This window comes from Mytilus californianus, unplaced genomic scaffold, assembly GCF_021869535.1.
Source record: "Mytilus californianus isolate M0D057914Y unplaced genomic scaffold, xbMytCali1.0.p SCAF_18, whole genome shotgun sequence".
NCBI classification, from domain to species: domain Eukaryota; kingdom Metazoa; phylum Mollusca; class Bivalvia; order Mytilida; family Mytilidae; genus Mytilus; species Mytilus californianus.
In genome coordinates this window covers 8015268-8042582 of record NW_026262666.1, presented here as the reverse complement: position 1 = coordinate 8042582, position 27315 = coordinate 8015268, and the positions used below count along the sequence as shown (strand labels likewise).

The 27315-nt window shown below is 32.0% G+C and overlaps 1 protein-coding gene across 1 annotated transcript; it reads right to left on the bottom strand.

The window, feature by feature from the left end:
- Positions 1-4220: 4220 nt before the first annotated feature.
- On the bottom strand, positions 4221-26945 carry LOC127726639 (monocarboxylate transporter 14-like). Its single transcript, XM_052234072.1, has 5 exons — positions 26775-26945; positions 19397-19659; positions 11277-11420; positions 7946-9130; positions 4221-6497 (listed from the first exon to the last, which is right to left on the bottom strand). The coding sequence occupies exons 2-5, from the start codon at positions 19602-19604 to the stop codon at positions 6313-6315; spliced, it is 1722 nt and encodes a 573-aa protein (XP_052090032.1). The 5' UTR covers positions 19605-19659; positions 26775-26945; the 3' UTR covers positions 4221-6312.
- Between the last annotated feature and the right edge of the window lie 370 nt (positions 26946-27315).

Genomic DNA, 27315 nt, shown 5'->3' with positions numbered 1-27315 from the left:
AATCATGGTAGGAAATACAAGCCCCGGAATATCGTATCAATTGGGAGATATATACTCCGTATGCAGGCGCTGCTGGAATGTTGCTACATAGAAATGGAAAGTTCACAATTGGGAAGCTGAAATCATTTCTTTTGTCGTAAAGTTTTGTTTTCAACCGACCCTCATTGTCAATTTCTAGATGTAAGTCAAGATATGAGGCAGACTTAACTGTATCTGTAGTGTCCTTTATCTCTAGTTCGATGGGATAGATTCTGCTTGCACACTTAACATGTAGCAATTAAAAATCTATCATAACTAAAACTCTTACAAAATTATGTTACCTCTTTGTCATTAATCAGTGATATACTTTGAAATTGTGTTTATCTGCATTTCTTATACTAGTACACTTGTACTTCATACACAATAAACTCATCATTGATATAAGCATAACAATTATGTTGACCAGGCGCGCGTTTCGTCTACAAAGGACTCATCGGTGAGGCTCAAACATTATAAAAGTAAAAAGGCTAAATAAAGTTCGAAGTTGAACAGCAATAAGGACAGAAAATTCTGTCATGTTTTGCCAAACACAGCTAGGGAAATCTATTCCTGGGGTAGAAAATCTGTAGTATTTTGAAATTTAATTCAATAGCTTAAATTGTAGATTACTGGTTACTACTTAAATCTTAATCAGAAAGTAATAAACAAATGTATTTGTACATAATTCCCTACGTTGTAAATATTGTTTGAAATAAATAGATATTACAAATTATTTATACTTATTTATCTCAGGATAGAGCATTCTGTTGGTCTCTTGATCATCGTCTTTTTATAGGCAACTACGTTTGATTATATGATATCATTGTGTTTTAGATTTTGTGATTAAGTTCTTTAGATTTTCATTTAAATAATTGCTTTGGATCTCAGTGTGTTATTGTTTTATGGAAAAAATTTCCTAATGATAATTAAAACTGATATAAATCGTAGATTGTTTTCCAAGGCAGTCGATGAGTTTATAGACAATTAAAGAAAGACAGTAAAAACAATCTAATATTAAAAATCAATATTAAAGGGCAAATTGATTAAGTATCATCAGTTGGATATACACAGTAATATTTAATCTATTACAAATCGCTTGTCTAGTAGTAACTTTAATGAAGGTTACATACATACCAGCAACGCTGGTTGAAAGAACGCTTTGTGTAACATGTTCGATAGGAGGCTGATTTTCAAATATTATGACGTCGAGTATCATTGATTATACATAAATTGTCGAAAAATTCAAATTGGTACCGTCAGTTTTATTGCGTTTTTTTTCAAGTTATGAAGCTCAATAGGTTATACTTTGCAGCTGTGTGTATTAGTACATATTTTGGTTATTGTCATATTACAACCCTCAAATATACTATAAAATTCGGTTTTGATGTCTCATATCAAATAATCTCTGTTTAAACAAATTTACATTTATTTTAGACTGGGGAAAAAATCAGACTTCGACATTAGCTGTACACATATTTTATTAGTTTCTAAATGTGTGCTTGTTTTTTGTTTTTTTTTTGCATTTGTCGCCATTTTGTTTTTGTGCTATGGTCATGTTTTGTATTCTTATCTTTCTATTTTGTTTATATGCTTTGGCTATATAGTGTCTACATACTATGTTGTTTTCTTTGTTTTCTTTGTTGACATAGTTGTTTGTTTTTGTAGTGATTAAGATTATAACAGAATGTTGACAGCTATACCAAAATTTTTGACATTTTTATCTATTATGTATGTTTGTTTTGCTCACACATTGTTATTAATATAATGGAATTGTTTTCGACTGTCATACAAGTGAGAGGTTTAGCTAGTTATAAAACTAGGTTTAATCCACCATTTTCTACATAAGGAAATGTCTGTACCAAGCCAAGAATATGACAGTTGTTTTTCATTCGTTCGATGTGTTTTAGCTTTTGATTTTACCATTTGTTAAGGGATTTTCCGTTTTGAATTTTCCTTTGAGTTCGGTAGTTTCGTTATTTCACTTTTTGCTTGATTAAAATCCATTATTCTATAACCATTTCACTGTTAATTGTTGAAACCCGTATGATACTCTCTACATGGAAATTGGTCCCTTTGTCGTGGAGTTGCTGTTTCGTTGACTTATATCATATTGCAAATGTTATTCATATATAGGATGTACGCGATACGTGACAGTCAACTTAAATGGTAACACTTGGATAAAAAGATGATACTTTTTTTCAATATTGCGTTTGTAATAGTTAGTTTCAAGCAAAACAACAGCTCCAACATGTGAATCAGGAACAGCTTATCCTTCCGGAGCACCTGAGTTCACTTTCGGTTATGTTGGGTTCCTGTTTTTAATCTAGTTTTGTATGTTATAACATGCACAAAGTCTTGCCATTCCTTTTTGCCTTTTCGGGTTGTTTTTTTTTTTTTTTTTTTGGCCATGGCGCTGTATATTGTTATTGAACTTTAAGTATTCATATGAAAGACTAAATATTAATTACGTCAGTAAGAAATATTCCTACTTTCCCCGAATGTAACCTACTGAATTAGACTTATTACCGGATTTGTTCTTTCATGAACAACACGACGGTTGCCACATGTGGAGCAGAATCCGCATACCCTTCCGGATCACCCCTTTTTTGTGGGGTTTGTGTTGCTCAGTCTTTAGTTTTTGTATGTTGTGTTTTGTATACTGTTTTTTTATTTTGTTCCTTTTCTTTATTTGACATGGCGTGGTCAGTTTATGAGTTTGAATGTCCTTTTTGTATCTTTCGCTTCTCTTTTACAACATCTTGATGAAAAAGGCTGACATAAACGTCAAAATCTTTTTAAGAGTTTTGTCCTTTAACTTATGTGTAACACCTAGTTGTTAAGATTACATCTATGGGTATTATCACTATTAAATAGTAAGAAAATGTTCAGTCATATCAAATCAACAGTATGGCGTAAACGACCTAGGTTGTGACATTTATATCTTTAATAAGGGGAAGGGATTTTTTGTCTATTGTTGGGCAACTTAGTTCGGATTCGCCCATCTATTTCTTGTTCAAGAAAAAGAAAAAGATATGCAGCAGGTTTATGTGCCTTTGAAATTACAAGTTCACCGATGTATTTGAAATGCACGTTCTTATTCAAATATATATATATATATCTTTGAAATGATTTTTGATATATCTTCTGTCGAAATTAAAGGAATTTGATAAATGTTTTTTTTTCTTCTTCTCAATAAGAAAGTTTTTCATGAATAATGCAGTTACTGAGCACTAAGAAATACCGGCTTGCATATACCATATGTACACACTCTAACCAGTATCCGTTAGAAACAAACTGAACATAGTTTGTTGTCTATAAAACTCAACAATGAAGTGATCCATAAAGAGACTATTTCGTTTCCAATTGCAACTCCTGCTGGTAAGTATAATCCAGTACTTGTTTTACCAACAATGTCGATATTCCAAAATTAATACTGCTAATTCATTTTTTATTCGTAGGTTATCGATTTTTGTGGATTATGTTGTTAGAGGTAAACCACGAATTTAAATAATCAACGAATTATAAATTTTCTATAGGATTGCATGTATACTTTGGCAAAACCACGAAATTGAATATCTTCATTTTGTCATGACGAAACCTTTTTCAGAATACTTTTTTTAAGACAGTAGAGTAAACTTTTTAGGTTAAGACCTTTAGTCCCTCTTCATACTGTTGGATAGTTGTCTCATTGGCAATCATTACAAATCTCCTTATCTTTAAATCAAGTGCCATACGGGTAATTGTCTTAGAACTGGAAGCTAATATATAAGTATAGCAGATATGAACAAAAGTCTAAAAGGTTTGGTGCTTACGAATAAAGGTTTTACTACTTCCCGCTGATCAAGTGTTAATTTGTTTGATTGACAGGGATTAATATGCGTTCTTTAATTTGTACAACGTAAAGGAGGAGACTGTAATTAACGGTGATTTACAAGTTAACAACCGTCAATAGGAGTATATATCTGATACCTTATCACATACCAGTAGATCCAGTGCAATACAATTTGGGCAGGGAAAGAAAAGAAACAGTTTGGCTAATATTGCAATATAATTTATTTGGTAAATCTTAATTCATAACACACAACAACTGTGTAATACAAAAAGTTTAAAGAAAAATGTAAAAATATGTGTTTTTCTTTAAAATTTGTAGAAAAAAACCAAACATATGAATATTTAAATATGATTAATAATGTTATATCTGAAACATTTTGTTGCAGGTTCTTTGGGAAAAAACAACAAAATTCAATTTTTAAATGCAATGAAATAAAAAGATATCTGAAAAATGTAAAAATATTCTTTTAGTCATTAAAGTTAAATCCTAATGTTTGAAGCAGGGGTACTTTTGTATATTAAAATATTTATATAGTATATATCATGTATATAACAAGCAATGTTAAGATAAAACAACATATAATATATTTCCTGAGTATGGTACTACAATTATGTATAAATAAATATTAACAAACCAGCAATAAAAACAACAAACCTGGATACGTATAGTTACCTAATATGATCACAGTAATTTTTCTTACACAAACACATACATTTCAGCAATAGAATATCGAAAATTCACTAAAAGATGAAGTTTAAATATTTGTGCCCTATTGATTGATTGATTGATAGGTGTTTAACGCCACTTTCAACACTATTGTGCTATTTCATGGCGGTCAATTTTTATTGGTGGAGGAAGCCTGAGTGCCCGGAGAGAACCACCGACCTTGGGTAGGAAAACTGACAATCCTAGTCAATTAAGATTGGAATCAAGTGCACCTGCCACGTGCGGGATTCGAACTCACAACCTCAGTGTTGACAGGCTAGTGATACAGTAATTCGACTACTTAGACCACTCGGCCACCGAGGCCCCTGGTGCACTATTAATATATAGTACTTACATATAGAACTCTTTGTATCAAAAGAACACAACACAATACCTGGAGCAGAGCTCTTAAAGAACACAATACAATACCTGGAGCAGAGCCCTTAAAGAACACAATACAATACCTGCAGCAGAGCTCTTCGGATTATATTGTCTATGTTGGTGTTTCAGGTTGATATGGGTCAGATATTGAAAAAACTATATGACATTCTACAGTAAAACTCTTGACATACTCTCCTAAATGTCCACCATCTGGTATGGTCATCATAGAAAAGTGGCCGTTTATTAGGGGCCATAAATGATAGGATGATGACCATTTATTGATGTAATAAAGCATGGGCTAGTGGTCAATCTAATACGGCTACCTGGTGAGATGCTATAGTATGTTATCTGTTATAATATGGTATAATGATGGACATAGAGGGCATTCATGGTGGACATGAATTTTATTTGAAACTGTGACTGATATAGATATCATCATGGATGGCTGATTGTCATTGATTATATAGCACATACAATTTGCTTGTATTAACTATTAAGTATATAATAAATACATAAATATAAGAGTTTATTAAAAATTTAATAAAATCCATCAAAGCTATAGTAATAAAAAATAACATTATTCAAGCTTTACAGGCAGTAACAACAAAAGTCCAATTTATAAAGCTATTGTGGTTCAAGTTTTGCTTAACTTCAGATATATTTGTCGAAATGCAAAAAAAAATAAAAAAATAGCTTCCCACTGACTTTCTACGATTTGTATTCCTAAACAAAAATACCACAATGACCTTCAGAATAATGTAAAAAAGAAAACATAAATATCCAAGTTATTTAAATTGTGCTTTTTAAAAATATGATAAAAAAGCAATTGCTATAATATAAAATAAAATAAGAGGATGTGGTATGATTACGTCCGTTTTGTCGCTATTATTATTTTTGTCTGTTAAAATAAGATGCTTAAATGATCACAATAATTTTCTTTTAATCTCATAATCTAAAAAATTGAGGTAGAATTTAGATTTATATTATTTAACAGAACATCATTGGTGGGTTTTTTTTTCATGTGAGGTAGTCATGTACAAATAAATGAACCTTGACTGTTGTTGATTTTTTGAGAGGTAGATATTTATTGAGATATGATAAACAAAAACAAAACAAATGATACACATCAGACTTGCTTACCATTGTAATAAATGCCCAATTGTGTAAATTAAAAAATTAGATTTGCCTGACATCAATGGACAACATGATAAAAACATGAATAAAAAATCAGTTTTTTCAAAATACAAAAATATGTGTTCAACAATTCAATGTAAAATTGAAGGTTAAATAAACAAGGTAGCAGAATAAAAATACAGAATGTACTCCACATATAAATATCTATCATAGTTATATCAACACCTTTCTTTACTGATCATCTACATGCAATACACATGTAAACATTCTTTGGCAATCTTTTCTGGTTTCCTTCTACTTGGTTTGGGCTCTAAATAGAAGTAGTCAAGGACAGGTATCAGTATGATGAGTAATCCTGCCAGTATGATACATCCTCCACCAATATAAAAAGCAATCTCTATACTTCCTGTCTGTTCAAATACCCAACCTATCATAATTAAAGACATGATTAACATTGTATGTCTATGCGTAACTAGTTTTGCTCATTGTTGAAGGCCGTATGGCGATCTATAACTGCTAACATTTACATCATTTGGTCTCTGGCGGAGAGTTGTTTCATTGGCAATCATACCACATCTACGTATTATGTATCAATTTATGTTCAATGATTTTATTATAATTTTTTGATTGGGTGTTTTTACAATCATTTTTTTTACAATTAATATGATTCGGTTTGGCATTCAGTATATAATATGAATGCACCAGTTTAATTAAGGTTATATAAATTGATGATTAGGTAATGACATCATCAGCACACTTTAACTATCTTAAAATTTAATTTTTTATCATTTAATTGTTTTGTGTTGTCAAATAGTGGAAAGATAACTGTATTATACAGGTTTTTTTGTCTTTTAGATTTATTTTGTTTATGCAGTTCTCTATGATTTTGCAAGTGTCAGCAGGAGTGTTTTGTATTTCATTAGTGTTTCATGTATGTGTTTTTTGCCACTTACATATATACATGACTATAGTATAATTACATTACATGTATGTTTTATTAGAATCTGTAATTTTGATTGGCAGACAAAAATCTTGAGGCACTCTGATATCAAATTTTATTTCCGTATTAAATACAACTGCTATGACTGCACGTGCTATCAGTGACAATCATGACAATGTCAAACCACCGCATAGAAAAACATACCAAAAGGTTGGTATTACTCTTAAGTTTATGGTTGTAGCACATCTTGCGCACATTTTTAGAATTAAGCACTTTGACACCCAAATGAAATTATAAAATAAATGGGGAATGTGTCAATGGGACACAGATGATGCCCCCGCTTGCATATCATATAAAGTTTTAAAGGGACATAACTGAAGAATGGTAAAAGTGATGCTACCCATATTTGTACTTGATCTGAGTTTTGTGGTAATAAGTATTGTGTATAAGTTTCATAACATTTGGTTGAGGCAAACTTAAGTTACAGAACGGAAAGGAAAAATTCAGCAATTTTTCCATTTGTAAAGAGGCATAACTCTGGCATGGTTAAAGTGACACCACCAAAACTTGATCTGTGTTTTGTGGTAATAAGCATTGTGTATAAGTTTCATAACATTTGGTTGAGGCAAACTAAAGTTAGAGAATGGAAACCAACTTTGGGACGTACGGACGTACGTACGGACGGACAGACGTACAGACGGACAATGGTAAAACTTAATCCCCCCTACGCTACGGCGGGGGCATAAAAACATTCAATTCTTAAATGTAAGTTCTTATGAAACCGGTGAAAAACAAACTTTTTTCTGTATATCATATAACATGAAAAATAAAACTTGTTCCATAGTTTAAAAAGTTGTGGTCTTTCTTAAAAAGGCTTTTGTCAAAATGTTGTTGTTAGAAAGGACTACTGCAAAGGATATTAACAAAATAAATACCTATTAGTGGAGGTGCTGCTATACTTCCAATCCCATTGGCAAGCATGACATACCCCATACCAGTACCAAGTGCATCTGGTCCAACTATTGCTGCAACTGCCACAACTAACAACCCCATTATAATGTTAGCCATCACAGAGAAGGCAACATAAATTATGGTAAGTCCACCAAAGCTATGGAATGCGGTAATCGGAAATAAAAGACAAAAGCTGCCTGTCAAAACTGTGATGACAATGTAAGCAATGTCTAAACGTAATTTTGGGATATTTCCCACAATTCCTCCTAAGATGCTTCCAAAAAATGCTCCAAAACCACCAATGCTAAATATGGAAGCCGAAGACTGTTCAGTTAATCCAATGGTCAGAAAGTATTGAGGTCCAAATAGAAGTATTATTACAACACCCATGTTCCATAAGATATTGTTTGCAAAGAAAATAATGAATGCATAGTTGAATAATATAGAACATGTGCTTTTCTTTGTCATAGCAAGTTCTTCCACTTCGTTTAAGCTATTTCTGGGTGTATCACATTTTTTACAAGTGTCAATCTCCATGCTGCCTTTTGTCTCCTCCTTAAGTAATCTTGTTGGACTGCCAGGAATTACTATTTCAGTATGGGTTCCATCTTGTACTTCTTTTGCCTCATCCTCTAATATCTTAATATTTGTCTCAGGTGATTTTTCCTGTAATTGAACATTTTCTAACGCAACACCTTCATTTTTATTAATATTTGATTTGACTTCTGAATTTTTATCTTCCTCTTTAATCTCATCCTCCAAGCTCATTTTTCTAGCATAGGATAATAATTTCACAGAAGTTGTCTTCATATAAAGCTTTTCTGAATCTTTTATATGTATTTCAGATTCTGTTTTTTCAGGCTCCGTGTCAAGACCTTCGACTTCAATTTCTCTGTCTTGAGCTGCTTTTTCATACTTCTGCTTAAGGCTTTCTGGAACTGGTCTGAGTAAACTGGCAAAAATAAAATTCTGCATACTGATTCCACATACAATATAAAACGATCCTCTCCATCCATATTTGTCAACTAAAAAATTTACCATTATTGGAAAAATAATTGCTCCTACTCCTGAACCACTAGTGGCTAGTCCTGTGGCTAAACTACGTTTGGTGTCATAGTACAACCCAGATAACACATGAGAGGGAACATAAACCAAGCAAAATCCTAGACCTAAAATTATAAGCCAAAGTTGTAAAATAAAAATGGAAAAATAACAAACGATGTTTGATTTATCATATTTAGAGACATGGTTCAAGTTCAGACTATTTTTGTATAGCACAGTGTAAGCAAAAAGTAAAATCACAAAAATACTGAACTCCGAGGAAAATTCAATCGGAAAGTCCCTAATCACATGGCAAAATCACCAGCACAGACATTTTTCATCAAGCACAATTAAAATCCATAACATTTCCCTATATAGCTAAAGCCTATGTAAAATATCAAACAAGAACAAGAAAAAAAAATTGACAGCAAATTGCAAAAATAACCTATGTTTGACAAGCGTTTTGGACATTTTCAATGTAAACATCATGAAATGCAAACATTATGGATGAACATTACCCAAAGGCAATTTTTTTCTTCACGTTCTAAAGAAGAAACAAACTTATTATGCTGAAAATCAGAATGTTTTAATGTACGCTCTTAAGTAACATGTACCAGAAATGAAAGACAATACGTTATATGTCTTAAATTAACAATTTAATGCTCTGATGCAAACTGTATCTCATAGTAGAGTCCCCTTGAAATTTACTTTAAAATGTGAAGGAAGTTTGTCACATTTGCATTTATTATGGGAAACCTTGTAAAAACCAGAGTAAGTAGACAAAACTAACCCATACAAAAAAATTAAACTTTTGAACATATGATGGGAATAGTTAAAATTCAGTGACATTTTTTTAATATTGAATTGTCAGTATATGTTATGATTTATCTATATTATATTTTATCTTTCAATGTCAAATAACATGAATAAACAACCTAATAAATTCAATTTGATTAATTTATTGTTGTTGTTTTACTTTAAACCCAGTTATTTGTTATCGGACAAAAAAAAACAGAAATAAATAGTTTTCTGTAATGAAAGTAATACATTTGTAGTAATTAATGGGAGATAATCCTTATTTCTATCAAAATTTCATTGTATTACAAGAAACAGTAATATTACAGATTTGTGTAATATTACATTTTAAAATAATATTACAGTTTTCCTGGACTGAATAAAGTTTATAAAAGACAAATGAATGTACTTTAAGTTCATTTATTTTCAAGGGTATCCAATTTCTTCGATTGCAGAAAAATCGTTTTTCATGGATATTGAATTTGGTGGTCTTGGCAAAGTCTGCATACAAGCCTATATATAATGTGTACTTCTATTAATATATAAATGTGTGGCTCACATATAACATAAAAATCCCGGTAAATGGTTTTTCAATGAATAATAAACAGCTGCGCCATGAGCGCATGATATGCCCGTTGTCTTATTAGTGAATTTTTATGCAATAAGCATAAATCGTTTTTGAGATACAGCTGACATATGAAAACCCCTTTTAAAAAAAAAAATCAATATCTCAAAAATATAATTTTGAATCAAAACCACAAAGTATACAGATCTTTAGATTAATATAACTAAGAAGTGTGTAAAATTTTAAGCAATAATCATAAATCGTTTTTGAGATACGGCGCGACATGTGAAAAACCCCTCCCCCTTTTTTTACAAAATACTCAATAACTCAAAAATAAAATTTTGAATCATCACCAAAAAGTATACAGATCTTCAGGTTAATATAACTAAGAAGTGTGTAAAGTTTTAAGCAATAATCATAAACTGTTTTTGAGATACGGCGCGACATGTGAAAAACCCCTCCCCTTTTTTAACAAAATACTCAACATCTCTAAAATAAAATTTTGAATCATCACCAAAAAGTATACAGATCTTAAGATTAATATAACTAAGAAGTGTGTAAAGTTTTAAGCAATAATCATAAATTGTTTTTGAGATACGACGCCACATGTGAAAAAAAACACACACCTGTTTTAGTTACTAAGTCCCGTAACTCAAAAAGTTTTAATCTTATTTTCACCAAAAAGTATACAGATCGTTTGACCATCATAAGAAACAACTATGTTAAGTTTCATGAAATTTGGATAAGTCATTCTCAAGTTACGGTGCGACATGTTGACGCCGGACAGACAGACGGACGGACAGACAGACAGACGGACGCCGGATATTTGTATACCATAATATGTCCCGTCAAAAATTTGACGGGCGTATAAAAATGAATCCACATTATACGGCTTAAGACATTTTTAATCTTACCACTGAGAACACCATAAAATCCATACATGTATATGATGTTAGGAGCAAATGGTAAGCCAATCAGACCAATACAACTAAGTGTGGCTCCAATCAGTGCCACTTTTCTGTGGCTCATATGGTTCATCAGAATTGTGGCAATAGGACCTGAAACACAGCATAGAAAACAACTTTCAACTTTTTATTTGATCACTCAGACACAATACATAGTGTAACAAGAGGAATACAATATTTACATATATACAAACAATACAAAAAAATGGTGGGTATAACAAAGGAAAAAACATAAAAAATACATTTTTAAACAATCATTTTACAAAATGTTCTTAAGTTTACTAAGTACATTCGTAGATAACCAGGTTTTCTACATCATGTATGAGTGGTGAGTTAGTGAAGCACAGGGAACAAGTTAAAATGCTTAACATTGTGTGGAGCAGCTGATATATCATGATATCTTTACACAGTAACCAGATAATCAGTTTATAATGCTATTCCTGGTATTTATGTCCTCCTTTTGACAAAATTAAGTTTGACAACATCTCCTCACATATTGGGACATCCCTGATAATTCTCCTCAGACATTCTGACGTCGTTGATACTTTCTGCTCATGTCTCAAACTCGTGATATGATAACTACGGACCAACTGAGCACAGTGATACATGTATATGAGAAGGGAAGGAAAATAAAGGAAGTTACATGTGTATATAGATTAATAAGCTATTATTATGTTTCTATCAACACAGCAAAACTACATATGTAGCGCAGTTTATCTATACTTTAATTGAATTTGTGTAGAAGAAGTCACATGACCTTAAAATTTACGATTCATATATATTCATATCAAGTAAAAGGAAGAAGGTGTTTGGTCCCTGGTATTAACGTTATTACAAAATCTTTATTTGTATTAAATACATTTAAAATTCATGACATTCTTCAAATATATGCATTAGTCTGTCAAACGTAAGAATTGAACGGTAGTAAAATCTTCGAATTCCGTCTTCATCTGCATAATTTTTTTGAATTTAAGGAAAATACACAGAAAATGTCAAAACACATGACTAGCCTCATTCTGAGAACTTGCAATCAACAAATATATACATGTACATGTATATGAACCAGTTTCATCCAACCAGAAATATATCCCAAAAGATGTCTTGTACAAAGATGTTAATGTGAGTGAAAAATTTTTTTTGAATAAGACTGTACGTTGCTCTCATGTTTAATTTTAACAGATAGTTAATGCAAAATATGCTAAATGGAATTTTTTTTTCAAATGTATCAATATTCAACTAAGACATGATTGATTATGATGTAACAAAGTCATATTCCAATTCCAAATGAAATCTCCACACGTAATTAGTGACCAGATTACATCATCATGGTAGTTATTTATCAACAGGACAACAGACCTTTTGCAAATCAGTGCTAATTTTCCACCATTTCTCTACATCCTGGCTTCAGACCACAATTAATTCCTTTTGTTCCAAAGTATTATATGGGGTATTTCATCCAGAGCATTCTTGCTACTGTTTTCTTCAAAAAGTTTACTATTTTTTAAGTGATCCTATATTAAAGTAACATATACATAGAAATCACTACAAACCAGTAAAAGTCTGAAATGGCCTATATCTGTACTCGACTGTACTGATTTTTACTCGACCAGTCTGAATTGGTCTGAAATTTAATTGATAATACTCGACTGTAGTCTGAACCATACTTAACAGTCTGAACTTGTACTCGACCCTTACTCGACCAGTACTTAACCATTTTATACGCGTCTGAACCATGCTCGACCTAGTCTGAACCATGCTCGACCTAGTCTGAACCATACTCGACCTAGTCTGAACCATACTCGACCTAGTCTGAACCATACTCGACCAAGTCTTAACCAACCTAGACCTATTTTTTGTATCTATCTATTGTATTTCATCAATTTAGGAACTGTTTTTAACAACAGCTATTTCCCCTGGCTAGAAATTTGAACAACAATTTGAAATTAAAAATGTATTCAATATACATGATATAGCATTGAAACCAAAATTTCACAATAAACATAATATAACTTCATCACCATATTCATCAACACTTATATACATACATATATATATATCACCTTTAAAATAAAAATAAAACAAGCTGATCAAATAATCTTCAAAACTGAATTGTGACTAATATTTTCAATGTTATTCAAAATTTTTTGAATGTTTCAGATATATTTTATGGTTACTGGACAATTTTCACCATTAACTTAAGCCTTATAGATTTATGGTGTCAGTTGAGTTTAGTAAATAATGCAGTGAACATTTTTTTTATTAAAATATATATAAAATAGCATATAAAGCAACTTAATAAATTTTAAATAAAATGCTCCGCAGGGCGCAGCTTGATACGACCGCAGAGGTCGAACCCTGAACAGTTGGGGCAAGTATGGACACAACATTCAAGCTTGATACAGCTCTGAATTTGGATTGTGATTAAATATTTGACACAGCATAGGTTTCTGACGCAGAATGAATGTGGTCTAAGAACTTAAAAATTTTAAATTGGACATTCACCTATTATGGTCCAATATCCAAAATCTAAATACATGGTTAGATTCAGCATATCAAAGAACCCCAAGAATTCAATTTTTGATGAAATCAAACAAAGTTTAATTTTGGACCCTTTTGATCTCAATGTGGACAAAAATGATAACAGGGCCCAAAAATCAAAAATCTAAATACATGGTTAGATTCAGCATATCAAAGAACCCCATATATTCAATTTTTGTTGAAATCAAACAAAGTTTAATTTTGGACCCCGATTTGGACCAACTTGAAAACTGGGCCCATAATCAAAAATCTAAATACATGTTTAGATTCAGCATATCAAAGAACCCTAAAAATTCAATTTTTGTTAAAATCAAACTAAGTTTAATTTTGGACCCTTTGGACCTTTATGTAGACCAATTTGAAAACGGAACCAAAAATTAAGAATCTAAATACACAGTTAGATTCGGCATATCAAAGAACCCCAATAATTCAATTTTTGATGAAATCAAACAAAGTTAAATTTTGGACCCTTTGGACCTCAATGTGGACCAATTTAAAAACGGGGCCCAAAATCCAAAAACTTAATACACGGTTAGATTCAGCATATTAGAGAACCCCATATATTCCATTTTTGTTGAAATCAAACAAAGTTTAATTTTGGACCCCGATTTGGACCAACTTGAAAACTGGGCCCATAATCAAAAATCTAAATACATGGTTAGATTCAGCATATCAAAGAACCCCATATATTCAATTTTTGTTGAAATCAAACAAAGTTTAATTTTGGACCCCGATTTGGACCAACTTGAAAACTGGGCCCATAATCAAAAATCTAAATACATGGTTAGATTCAGCATATCAAAGAACCCCATATATTCAATTTTTGATGAAATCAAACAAAGTTTAATTTTGGACCCTTTTGATCTCAATGTGGACAAAGTTGATAACGGGGCCCAACAATCAAAAATCTAAATACATGGTTAGATTCAGCATATCAAAGAACCCCATATATTCAATTTTTGTTGAAATCAAACAAAGTTTAATTTTGGACCCCGATTTGGACCAACTTGAAAACTGGGCCCATAATCAAAAATCTAAATACATGGTTAGATTCAGCATATCAAAGAACCCCATATATGCAATTTTTGTTGAAATCAAACAAAGTTTAATTTTGGACCCCGATTTGGACCAACTCGAAAACTGGGCCCATAATCAAAAATCTAAATACATGGTTAGATTCAGCATATCAAAGAACCCCATATATTCAATTTTTGATGAAATCAAACAAAGTTTAATTTTGGACCCTTTTGATCTCAATGTGGACAAAGTTGATAACGGGGCCCAACAATCAAAAATCTAAATACATGGTTAGATTCAGCATATCAAAGAACCCCATATATTCAATTTTTGTTGAAATCAAACAAAGTTTAATTTTGGACCCCGATTTGGACCAACTTGAAAACTGGGCCCAAAAAAAAAAATCTAAATACATGGTTAGATTCAGCATATCAAAGAACCCCATATATTCAATTTTTGTTGAAATCAAACAAAGTTTAATTTTGGACCCCGATTTTGACCAACTCGAAAACTGGGCCCATAATCAAAAATCTAAATACATGGTTAGATTCAGCATATCAAAAAACCCCATATATTCAATTTTTGTTGAAATCAAACTAAGTTTAATTTTGGACCCTTTGGACCTTTATGTAGACCAATTTGAAAACAGAACCAAAAATTAAGAATCTAAATACACGGTTAGATTCGGCATATCAAAGAACCCCAATAATTCAATTTTTGATGAAATCAAACAAAGTAAAATTTTGGACCCTTTGGACCTCAATGTGGACCAATTTAAAAACGGGGCCCAAAATCTTAAAACTTAATACACGGTTAGATTCAGCATATTAAAGAACCCCAAGAATTCAAGAATAAAACCCCATTGAAATTGATCAAGAAATAAGCAATTTATACGAAGTATCTTCTTTTGCACAATACTGTGCAATTGATTATTTCTTGCTATTGCGCAATACTGTACAATTGACAATTTCTTGCTATTGCGCAATATTGTGCTATTGGATATTTCTTGCTATTGCGCAATACTGTGCAATTGAAGATTTCTTGCTATTGCGCAATACTGTGCAATTGAAGATTTCTTGCTATTGTGCAATACTGTGCAATTGAAAATTTCTTGCTATTGCACAATACTTATTATATAATAATTTACACATCCTGTTTGGTGTGTATCTCCTACCATATCATTATTATTTGCTTTTAAATATAAATCAGAAATAACCAACTTAAAATGGAAAATTTTAAAAGAAAAAAAAAAAGGAAAAAAAGAAAAAAAAAAGAAAAAAAAAAAAATCCCCCCCCCCCAAAATTTTTTGAACCCCCTTATGATTCATCACCCCCAAACTCAATCTCAGCCTTCCCTTTGTGGTATGGTACCTTGCAGTACAATTTCAGAGAGATCCATACACTTGAACACAAGTTATTGTCTGGAAACTAGAAAAATGCTTATTTTTGGCCCCTTTTTGGCCCCCAATTCCTAAACGTTTCGGGCAATTACCCCCAAACTCAATTCCAGCTTTCCCTTTGTGATATGGAACCTTGTAGTACAATTTCAGAAATATCCAAACACTTACACACAAGTTATTGTCATGAAACTAGAAAAATGCTTGTTTTTTGCCCCTTTTTTGGCCCCTAATTCCTAACATTTTGAGGCAATTACCCCCAAAATCAATTACAGCCTTCCCTTTGTGATATGGAACCTTGTGGTACAATGTCAGAGAGATCCATACACTTACACACAAGTTATTGTCTGGAAGTTACAAAAATGCTTATTGTTGGCCCCTTTTTGGCCCCTAATTCCTTAACTGTTGGTACCATAACCCCCAAAATCAATCCCAACCTTCCTTTCATGGTATTGAACCTTATGGTAAAATTTCATGGAGATCCATTCACTTAAACTAAAGTTAGAGTGCGAAAACCAATGTGTCTTCGGACGACGCCAGACGACGCCGGACGACGACGACGACGACGACGACGACAACGACGACGACGACGACGCCAACGTCATACCAATATACGACCAAAAAATTTTCAATTTTTGCGGTCGTATAAAAATGACACCTTTGTTTTGTTAAACCAAGAATTTAATATAATCATGATAACAGAACTTCCATCAGTCAGGGGTACTACTTGTACAAGTAATCTTTATTTACTTGAAGAAGTAAATAAAATGTACTTATACAAGTTAATTATATTGTTTGAATAATCTCCCCTTAATTTTCTAAAAAATTTACTTGTATAAGTAAATTTTTTTTACAATCCCACAAAAATTCTCAAGTTTTGAGATGTAAAATCATGCCTTTAGTAATTTTTCTCAGGTTAGCTCATAATTTTTAATAAGAGTTCAATGTTTCATCTCATTAATTCAACAAAGAAACTGATTGAGCAAAGATCTTAACTATTTGCGCAAAGCCTTCAAAAATTGCTCCTTGGGGGCTTGTAAATGAGCAGTGTTCTAAAGATAACAGACAAATGAGATTTTCATTGTCCATGAAATTACACTTAAATGAATAGTAAAGACATCTGCAAAGGACAGACAATTCAAAATTCTGTTAGAGCAAAGAAGTTCTAAAAATTCAAGAAAAGAAGATAGGATGACTTTTTTACTTGTATAAGTAAAAAAATCTGAATGTCTAAGGGACATAACTAGGCCAAAAAATAATTTACTTATACAAGTAAATAAAATACACTTGTATAAGTATCCTACAAATTCACTTATATAAGTATATTATAATTACTTCTTCAAGTAAATAAAAATTACTTGTACAAGTAGTACCCCTGACTGTCCATAGTAATCCGGTGATAAACTTTTAAAAAAGGAAATGTGTTCCAAAGTTACAGTAAAAATTTATTTCAATTAAATTTAAATAATTTTTGTCAAAATTAAAGACATGGCATACAAGAAGCACTTTAATAAGGTTTAATTACCTCAGTACATGTGTGTTTTACAGGTAAAAAGAAAGCCCTATTTTTCTTAAACTCGTGTATTACTTATCTAGTGAATTCAAAAGGCCTTGCGATTTAAGTTTCACAGGATGTTGCAATTTTGAATGAATGTTATTTAGAATTTAATACTCTCTGACCAGGTGTGATCTTTTTCATGAGTTTGCCCCAAGCAGGAGGTATTACTTTATACTTCACCACTAATCAGAAGAACAATTTTATTAATTTTTTTAATTTTTATCCCTTTTTGATATATATTGTATATAATATATCCCAAATTATAATAATAGATATATTAGGTTAAACAATTTCAGTGATTTTGTTGGCTGTTGTTACCTCATTAACAAGATAATTATATAACTATTGTACATTTTTTGTATGTAACCATGAAACCTATGTAGTTTTTATTTGGGAATTTAGGAAAATTAATTAAAAAAAAAAAACACTTGCCAAACAAGAAGCACCTTAATAAGGTTTAATTACCCTCAGTATAGGTGTGGTTTTTAGGTAAAAGAAAATCTTTTTTTAACAAAACTCTAAAACTTTAAAATTAATATAATTAAATTATTATATAAGATAATTTGATTTAACTATCTCTATTCGATAAATCTGAGAATCATGTAAGAATGTAAAAATCTGTTTTTATAATATATCTTTATTTTATTGTGGCAGTTGTCATGTCAGTTAAAAAGAAATTTCTTTTAACAGTTAAAATTTAGAAAAAGTAGAGGTTATTTGGTCAAGTATGGTTCAGACTGGTCGAGTATTGTTCAGACCTTTGGTCGAGTATGGTTTAGACTGAAAAAAATAGGTAGAGTACAGGTCGAGAATGGGTTAAGACTGTTTCAGACTGGTCGAGTAATAGTTCAGACTATTTTCAATGGTAAAGATAAGGGTCAAGTACAAATCAGTACAGTCGAGTATGGTTAAGACTGGGGTCGAGTAATGTCGAGTAAAATTCAGACCAATTCAGACTGGTCGAGTAAAAATCAGTACAGTCGAGTACAGATATAGGCCATTTCAGACTTTTACTGGTTTGTAGTGAATAAGTCAAACAAAAACAAAATCTGATCAATTCATTTGCAAAAAAAACATTCTGGCCTCATCTTCAGCAAGAATGACATGTCTGATGTAAATATTGCTGAAAAAAATTTTCTTGCTTTGGATTGACTGAAAAAAAAATATTCTTGCTTGGTTTGCATGGTAAAAAAAATCTGGCTTGATATAAAATTTAAGCCCCCCCCTCCCCCTCCCCAGAAAATCAGATGGTCAGTGCCTAATTCAATTCCTAATTCAATTTAATTTTTATAAAGAAATGCATTGTAACCAATGGTAAAAATAAGTGTGGTTTGAGGCCTCTTAGACGTTCTCTCGTAAAATGTTGATGTCACCATAGGAAAAGCCTGACCTCACTTGTATCACAAATTTTACTGCTGCGATGTTCAAGAATTGATCAAACACACATTTTAGTATGAATATTCTGTAATTTAAAAGATATAAATGTTACCATGTTAACTACATGTATGACATGTATGATGAGTCAATGTGATAATATAAGCTAAGAAAAATTATTCTACCTGATCCCAGGAATACGCCAACATTAATTGATCCAATCAGAGAGATGGCAGCTGGACTGTCATCAAAGTATCGCAGGAAGAACATATTGTAGATACCAAAACTCTGAGCCGTTCCAAATGATGGGATCTGTATCATGAACGCAGAAAAAACAACCACAACTCCCCAAAATCCACCTTCCTTCTTCTCTAACCAGGAATAGAGACCCATGACTGGTCATATGTTCTCTCATTAAAAATTGTTTGTTATGGTATGGCAGACTTTCCTAAAATTATAGGTAATACTTTGTCAAGATGAACAGCTTTTTGTGTTATCATGGTTTCTTCCTCTCATTTTCAGAATTTGTTCAGAATTTTTTTCAGATTTTTTTCTCATCCTGTTGTATTAGTCATTAGCTAACACACAGTCTCATTGTTGAATTCATCACAGCTTGTTTAGATTCAAGGCAATGCATCTAGCTTGAACCTAATATACATACAAATATACTCAAAACTTAAGTCATGAGTATCAATTCATGAAATGAACACTCTGTAAAATCTGCATTAATTTCAAGGTTATGCTTAATACATCCTTGATTTCAACAAATTTTTAACAAAATCAAGAAATTGTGAAATTGCTATAAGATGTGGTGCATTACTTTTATTGTTCAGTATATGCAGGTTTCTCAAATTTCAGAATTACATTTTGTTTTGTCATGTTTGTTGCATGTGTTTTGGAATGACTGTCTTGTTAATACTTGTGATATACTGTAAATTCAGAAATTTAAATAGCAGAATTAAGTGCTTCAGGTATCCCAAGTTCTGAATTAAATGATTGGTAATTACTTCAACATTGATTTGTCAGGTACAAATGGAAGTCATTTATATTGTGCATGAAGTGGATTGGTTACCTGCCATAGGTGGTATCTTTGCCTGATTATGTGACCTTCAAAAAAATGCTTGCTGAGATATAGCCTTTTTGTGCTGAGGTTTTAAGCAATCATCAATCATCAGAGTAATGCTTAAATCTTGATATAAAAAAACTGTTTACTAGGCCTCGAAATATATAGTTGTCAAACTGATATGTACTGATAGTATAAATGCAACTTTATACTAAATATCAATCATCTATCACAAGTAGTTCCTATTAAACTAACTTAAGCAGAAAACTTAACAATTGTTGACGCTGCAGCCGTCACCTGAAAAGCAATCCCTATGTCTCGCTTTCTGCGACCTTTCTTTCGTTACAGGCGAGACAAAAAGGAAGATGTGGTCAAATTGCCAATGAGACAACTCTCCACCAGACACCAAATGAGCATTTAAATTTATCAACTCTGATATACTGTAAATTCAGAACGTATTTCAAGGTTTTTATTATTGCGAATAATGCGACTGGGTGAGAATCGCAATAATAAGAACTCGCATTCTGATATCTTACAGATATATCTGTATGCAGCTTTTCCACAAATCGCAATAATTAATCTCACATTTTTGGCTATTTTGCCAAAATCGCAATAATAAATGCAGTTAAGCCTTCCAATTGATATTCTATAGTGTGTTTTTCTATGTTGTGATGTTATACTATTGTTTCAGAAAAGGGATAAGGTTTGGTACCATTAAAACGTTTAATCCCGCTGCAAATGTTTGCACCTGTCCTACATTTGTAAGTCAGGAATCTGATTACAGTAGTTGTTGTCTGTTTATGTAGTTCATACGTGTTTTTCGTTTCTCATTTTTATATAGATTAGACTGTTGGTTTTTCCGTTTGAATGGTTTTACACTAGTAATTTTTGGGGCCCTTTATAGCTTGCTGTTCGGTTTGAGTCAATGCTCCGTGTTGAAGGCCGTACCTTGACCTATAATGGTTTACTTTTATAAATTGTAACTTGGATGGAGAGTTGTCTCATTGGCACTCATACCACATCTTCTTATATCTATATGCAATAATTTCTGAATTCACAGTAGAATCTGTCCACTATTCTATTATTCATAAGCAATTGTATTAGAGTTATAAATTCACCCCAAAAGAAAGGGAAACGGTTGGACAACTTCCAACATGTTTAGTGTCTTTGCATAGTTCTGATGTTTTAAGCCCTTTTCAACTGATTTTAATAGTTTGTTTTTATGATCTGCTATTACACCACTTTTCTTTTAAATTTACTTTTTGTGGACCTTGCGTGCAACGTTTCCATAATTTAACTTTTTCTCTGGATACTTCATCTGTTGATATATACATGAAGTGTGACTGTTATGTGCATATTTGAATATATTTAGCTTAGTCCTATAATATATGCCTTCGCATTATATTTTCGTTATTTAACGTTTTCACGCTGATATTTTCAGGGCGGCACATTGATAGTAAAAACAAAACATAGAAAGTAAAAAATAATAAACAGCAAAAGAAGTAATAAAATGCTCCGCTGGGTGCAGATTGATATGACAGCAGAGGTGGAACCCTGAACAGTTTGGGCAAGTATGGACACAACATTCAAGCTTGATACAGCACTGAATTTGGATTGTGATTAAATATTTGACACAGCATAGGTTTCTGACACAGAATGGATGTGGTCTTAGAGCTTATAAATGTTTAATTTAATTATTCAAACCATATCATTATTATTTGCTTTTATATTTAAATCAGAAATAACCAATTTAAAATGGAAAATTTTAAAGAAAAAAAAAGGAAAAAAAAATCCCCCCCCAATTTTTTGAACCCCCTTATGATTCATCACCCCCAAACTCAATCCCAGCCTTCCCTTTGTGGTAAGGTACCTTGCAGTACAATTTCAGAGAGATCCATACACTTGAACACAAGTTATTGTCTGGAAACTAGAAAAATGCTTTGTTTTTAGGCCCCTTTTTGGCCCCAAATTCCTAAATGATTATAGCAATAACCCCCAAACTCAAACCCAGCTTTCCCTTTGTGATATGGAACCTTGTAGTACAATTTCATAAAGATCCATACACTAACTGTACACACAAATTATTGTCCTGAAACTAGAAAAATGCTTGTTTTTTTACCCTTTTTTGCCCCTAATTTCTTAAATTTTGAGGCAATTACCCCTAAAATCAATCCCAGCCTTCCATTTTGTGGTATGGTACCTTGCAGTACAATTTCAGAGAGATCCATACACTTGAACACAAGTTATTGTCTGGAAACAAGATAAAATGCTTATTTTTGGCCCCTTATTCCTAAATGTTTTGGGCAATTACCCTCAAACTCAATTCCAGCTTTTCCTTTGGGATATGGAACCTTGTAGTACAATTTCAGAAAGATCCATACACTTACACACAAGTTATTGTCATGAAACTAGAAAAATGCTTGTTATTTGCCCCTTTTTGGCCCCTAATTCCTAAAATTGTGAGGCAATTACCTCCAAAATCAATCCCAGCATTCCCTTTGTGATATGGAACCTTGTTGTACAATGGCAGAGAGATTACACTTACACACAAGTTATGTCTGGAAGTTACAAAAATGCTCATTTTTGGCCCCTTTTTGGCCCCTAATTCCTTAACTGTTGGTACCATAACCCCCAAAATCAATCCCAACCTTTCTTTTGTGGTATTGAACCTTATGGTAAAATTTCATAGAGATCCATTCACTTAAACTAAAGTTAGAGTGCGAAAACCAATGTGTCTTCGGACAAAGACAATGACGCCAACGTCATACCAATATCAGGCATGGGGTAATGCAAATTTGTAATTGTAATGCATGGTAATGCATTACATTTTTCCAAGTAATTGCATGTAATGTGTAATGCAGCAATTTGGTCCAATATATATGAATATACAACCGCAAAATTTTTTTAAAAGATTTTTTTTGTAAATGGAGAAAAAGGTAATATAAAAATACAGCAGTAGATGAGCTATTTTGATACACCCTTCCTGCTTTCTTTTGAATATATTTAAAAATGTAAACCATACTTACCATAATGTATTTAATATAATTTTCAGCCGAATGTTTCGATACTGAATCTCAAACTAATTTGTGAAAAAGGGAGAAAGCAGAAACTAAAAAATTAAAATGTTTTAAATGTGAAGTACTTTTAAAATAAAACTTAGGTGCCATCTACCATTAATGTAAAAGCGAACAGGTTTTAACGTTTGCAAGAATACTCTAGTTCAGGGAAACAATGCGCATGTGCAAGATCGATCGTGATTTTGCGTTATCGACTGATTAGATACGAGATTTGATGAACTGGGGGCACTATCAGTTTGTTGATTTATCAAATCGGCATCATTATTACTGTAATCAGATTATTTATAAAAAGTGATTGATTACACTGACAGATTAAAACAGACTATTTAGACTGTTATATATGTTAATTAATCTTAATTACAAAAGAAACGGTTTGATATGTCACCTGACTTTGCATGTCACCTTCACACAAAAATGGACAGATTCATGCTGTGATGTTCACTTAGCAGATATATTCAATAAGTTACAGATGCAATTTCATTACCATATCTTAGGTCATAAAAATAAAAGTCAATCAACACCTAGGCCATATGGTATCATGAAGTTTTACCTTAAACTATGTATCTCACCAGGCGACAGTTGGACAAAATTAATATACCTTAATCATGTTAATAATTATAATCATGTTCTGACAGTTACTGTTAAAACATATGTTCAAAATACTAGCCCTGATTGCATGCGTGTATTAAATTTACATAAAGGTATCGTGCTTAATTCAAATGCATCAGATATTGACAATTTTGAAAGGAGTGGGATCTGGGTCGTTCAGCATTTTATCTTGTCTTATCGTGAAGCATACACAATATAGTATGCAGAATATCTAACTAATTTCAATCAGATTTTATAAGATCTTAAACAGAATAAAAGATACTTTATATATTTTTTATATCTTCAGAAAGTAAATTTTCACACATATATCATGTATATATAGTTTGGCATTTGTTTACATACTTTTAATGAACAGTTCTGTTGTATATTTATTTTTGTGTCAGAAAATTCACGTTAATAGGTAGAAAAATGATAATAAATGTGAAAAAAATATTGTTATATTACAATTAATTTAGAAAAAAGTACCCCCCCCCCAAAAAAAAACCAAAAAACAATGATTGTCGTCTTGTCGAAAGCAAGGAGATCTTTTGACATACATCCTTCTTTTTGTCAAGCTTGCGAAATTTATTTCGCAAAAGCGAGACTTGGCGATCCTAGATTCCGTCATCAGCGTTAACGCCGGCTGCGTCAGCATTTAGGTTCAGTCTGCGGTTAAAGTTTTGTTTTACATCAAAATCTTTGTCAGACATAATGGAATTTCGAGAAATTGGGACCGAAGCTTCTTTATGACCAAAATACAGTATCCAGGACAAAATTTTGCAAATAGTTATTTTCATATTTTATTACTAAATGGACTTTGTTTTTCCTTAACAGTGAAATTCAGGTTTTGTCGAAGGTTAAAGTTTTTCATGCAGTCATCAATAACCATTTTGTTTAATCGTCCAGTTGCAAATTATATGCATATCTATGCAGGTCAAGATCATGATAATGATATATGAATGTTGAAACTGTTTTGTTCTACATTGCGCTGAACTTTTCACTTGTTTGTTCAAAATGCAACAGTCCGAGTAAAGACATTGTATAGCTTAGTAGTGGGTGTGGCTTTTTTGCTAAGAGTTTAATTCCATAAAATGAACTGTACATAGCTGTTTGCTTTTATGGGAACTTTTTATTATGGGTTGAACAAGGAACGTATATACTATTTTAAACGATCAGACTATTTATCAATATTGAAAACATAACATTTATGAAGCCATGGTTATAGGTTATTGAATACTTCGCATAATATCATTCATGATATCGACTAGCTCTGTGTTATGACAAGAAACAACTTTTCAAAAAGCTCCGTTTTACATGACATTCATATGGTTTAAATTGTTTATCTATATCCGACCGACACAAGCCAAAGAGAATAAATTATGTAGTGTCACTGTTGAATGATATACTGTTTTTGCAATTAATGCCATTACGTCAGCATGTATCAGGAAATTATTCTCAATCTCCAAAGATGATAATTCTGCACATAAACTTCCTTGAAGTTCTTGGAAGCTTCCAGGGACTTGTAGGCCCTCGTTCCTTCTTTAATCTTTATCAAACATTTCGTTTTGGTTATTTGTAAGGTAAATTTCAAGTTTCTTTCAAATTTCTTTCCCAATTTTCTCCTGTGATTTTCAAACACTAGGTCTCAAAATTCTACACAATATTTTTTTTTTACTTTATTAAACATAAACATAAACCAAAAAACAGATGACACTCAACGACCACTGGTAAATGGGAAAGCGGCGGACATCCTTAACATCGAATATTGATTTGTACCAAATGACTTTGCCCCCAGTTCATCCAAATCTCGCATATTCTGGCATGAATTTTAATTAAACGCTTGACCCACTCAGAATTCTAGGTCGCGAACAAGCTTTCCCTGAACTAGAGTATTAGCTGCTTAATTCTTTTTTTCTCTGTCTATTGGTCACAAAAATTTTAATCTATCAAGAAGTACTACGAATGTCGTTCAAGTCGAGCAAATAAACTAAAAAACTATTCCCAGAAAAGGACCAATTGACATCCAACAACAAGAATCGCTAGGAATTGACTTTGCAGTCAATGAAATATTTAATACATGCCACCAAACTATCAGGTTACAAATGTTTATTTATGAATAAATACCAGAGGCGGAAATAATTTGTGAATTGAACATTTATCTACATGTATTTCACCCTATAACAGGCTTTTGGTTTTGGTGGGTAAAACAGATCAAAGTCTGCTCTTTATGATTCCAAAATCCATGTTAATTAAAATCCTAGAAATCGGAACAACCTGAGACAGTTCGGTAACACAGCTTTTATTATCATGATTATACAGTATATGATGTAGTGACAGCCGGTTATATGGTTGTAGGGCCTATATCTATGCCATATTTCCAGCAAATATTACTTTTAAAGTCTTTGAATTTAAGAAACATAGCGTAAAATCACGATTTCTTCACATGGAAACAGCATGAATCTCAATACACAAGTTTATCCCCACATTTATCATGTTTATAAATACTAGTAAACAAGAAAACCTCCAAAATGACGGATCTACATACACAAAGTCACTATAAAGACATTGGGTATTAAATGAAAAAAAATCATCCATATATTCTCGGGTAAATGCAGTTTCATTTAATCAGACATAGAAGGCATAGTAAAATGATTCTTCGAAAATTAACGAGATTAACCTGTGACTACTAGCATTATATAATGGCAGTGCAATAGTCATATACAGGAATAAAAAACCCAAATAAAATAGATAACTACGTCAACACTTTATCTATAGCTAGTGTACATCTATACTCAGATGTACAAAAATGTTATGTAAACAATCATTTATACTGACCTAACACATTGTCCTTGACCTCAAGTGCTTTCTGTAGTTGCAACTTAATAGTAGCTTCGCTTTAGCAATAATCAGAGGTCGTATCTTCTTTAAAAGCATTCGTAAATTCTAAGAATTCTAAATGTTGCAGCGTACACCCTCATTAATGTCATTAATCACATCAAAATCTAGGACGACATAATAAACAACTAAACAAAAATCAATACCGGGGGGTTCGTAACAATTCCGGTAAATGAAAACGCAGAAGCAGGATTTTTTAAATGAATATTCTGGCCTGGTAAACCGAAAAGAAATAAACTAGCCGTTAACCATGCTAACAGAATAAAAAATGAAATTAAAAATGCAGGATATAAATATAAAAAAAAATGAAAAAAATATAAATACTAGAGACTCGCCGAAAATTTGAGGTGAACATACGCAGCTATACAAGTCACAATTAGGGTCGATAACTGTCGCTACAGATCGGCTGGTAAAGGATCGATAAGTTCTCACATTTAAGTCTGTGCCATTTATCTCTACACTATGTTAAATTTCGAAAAAG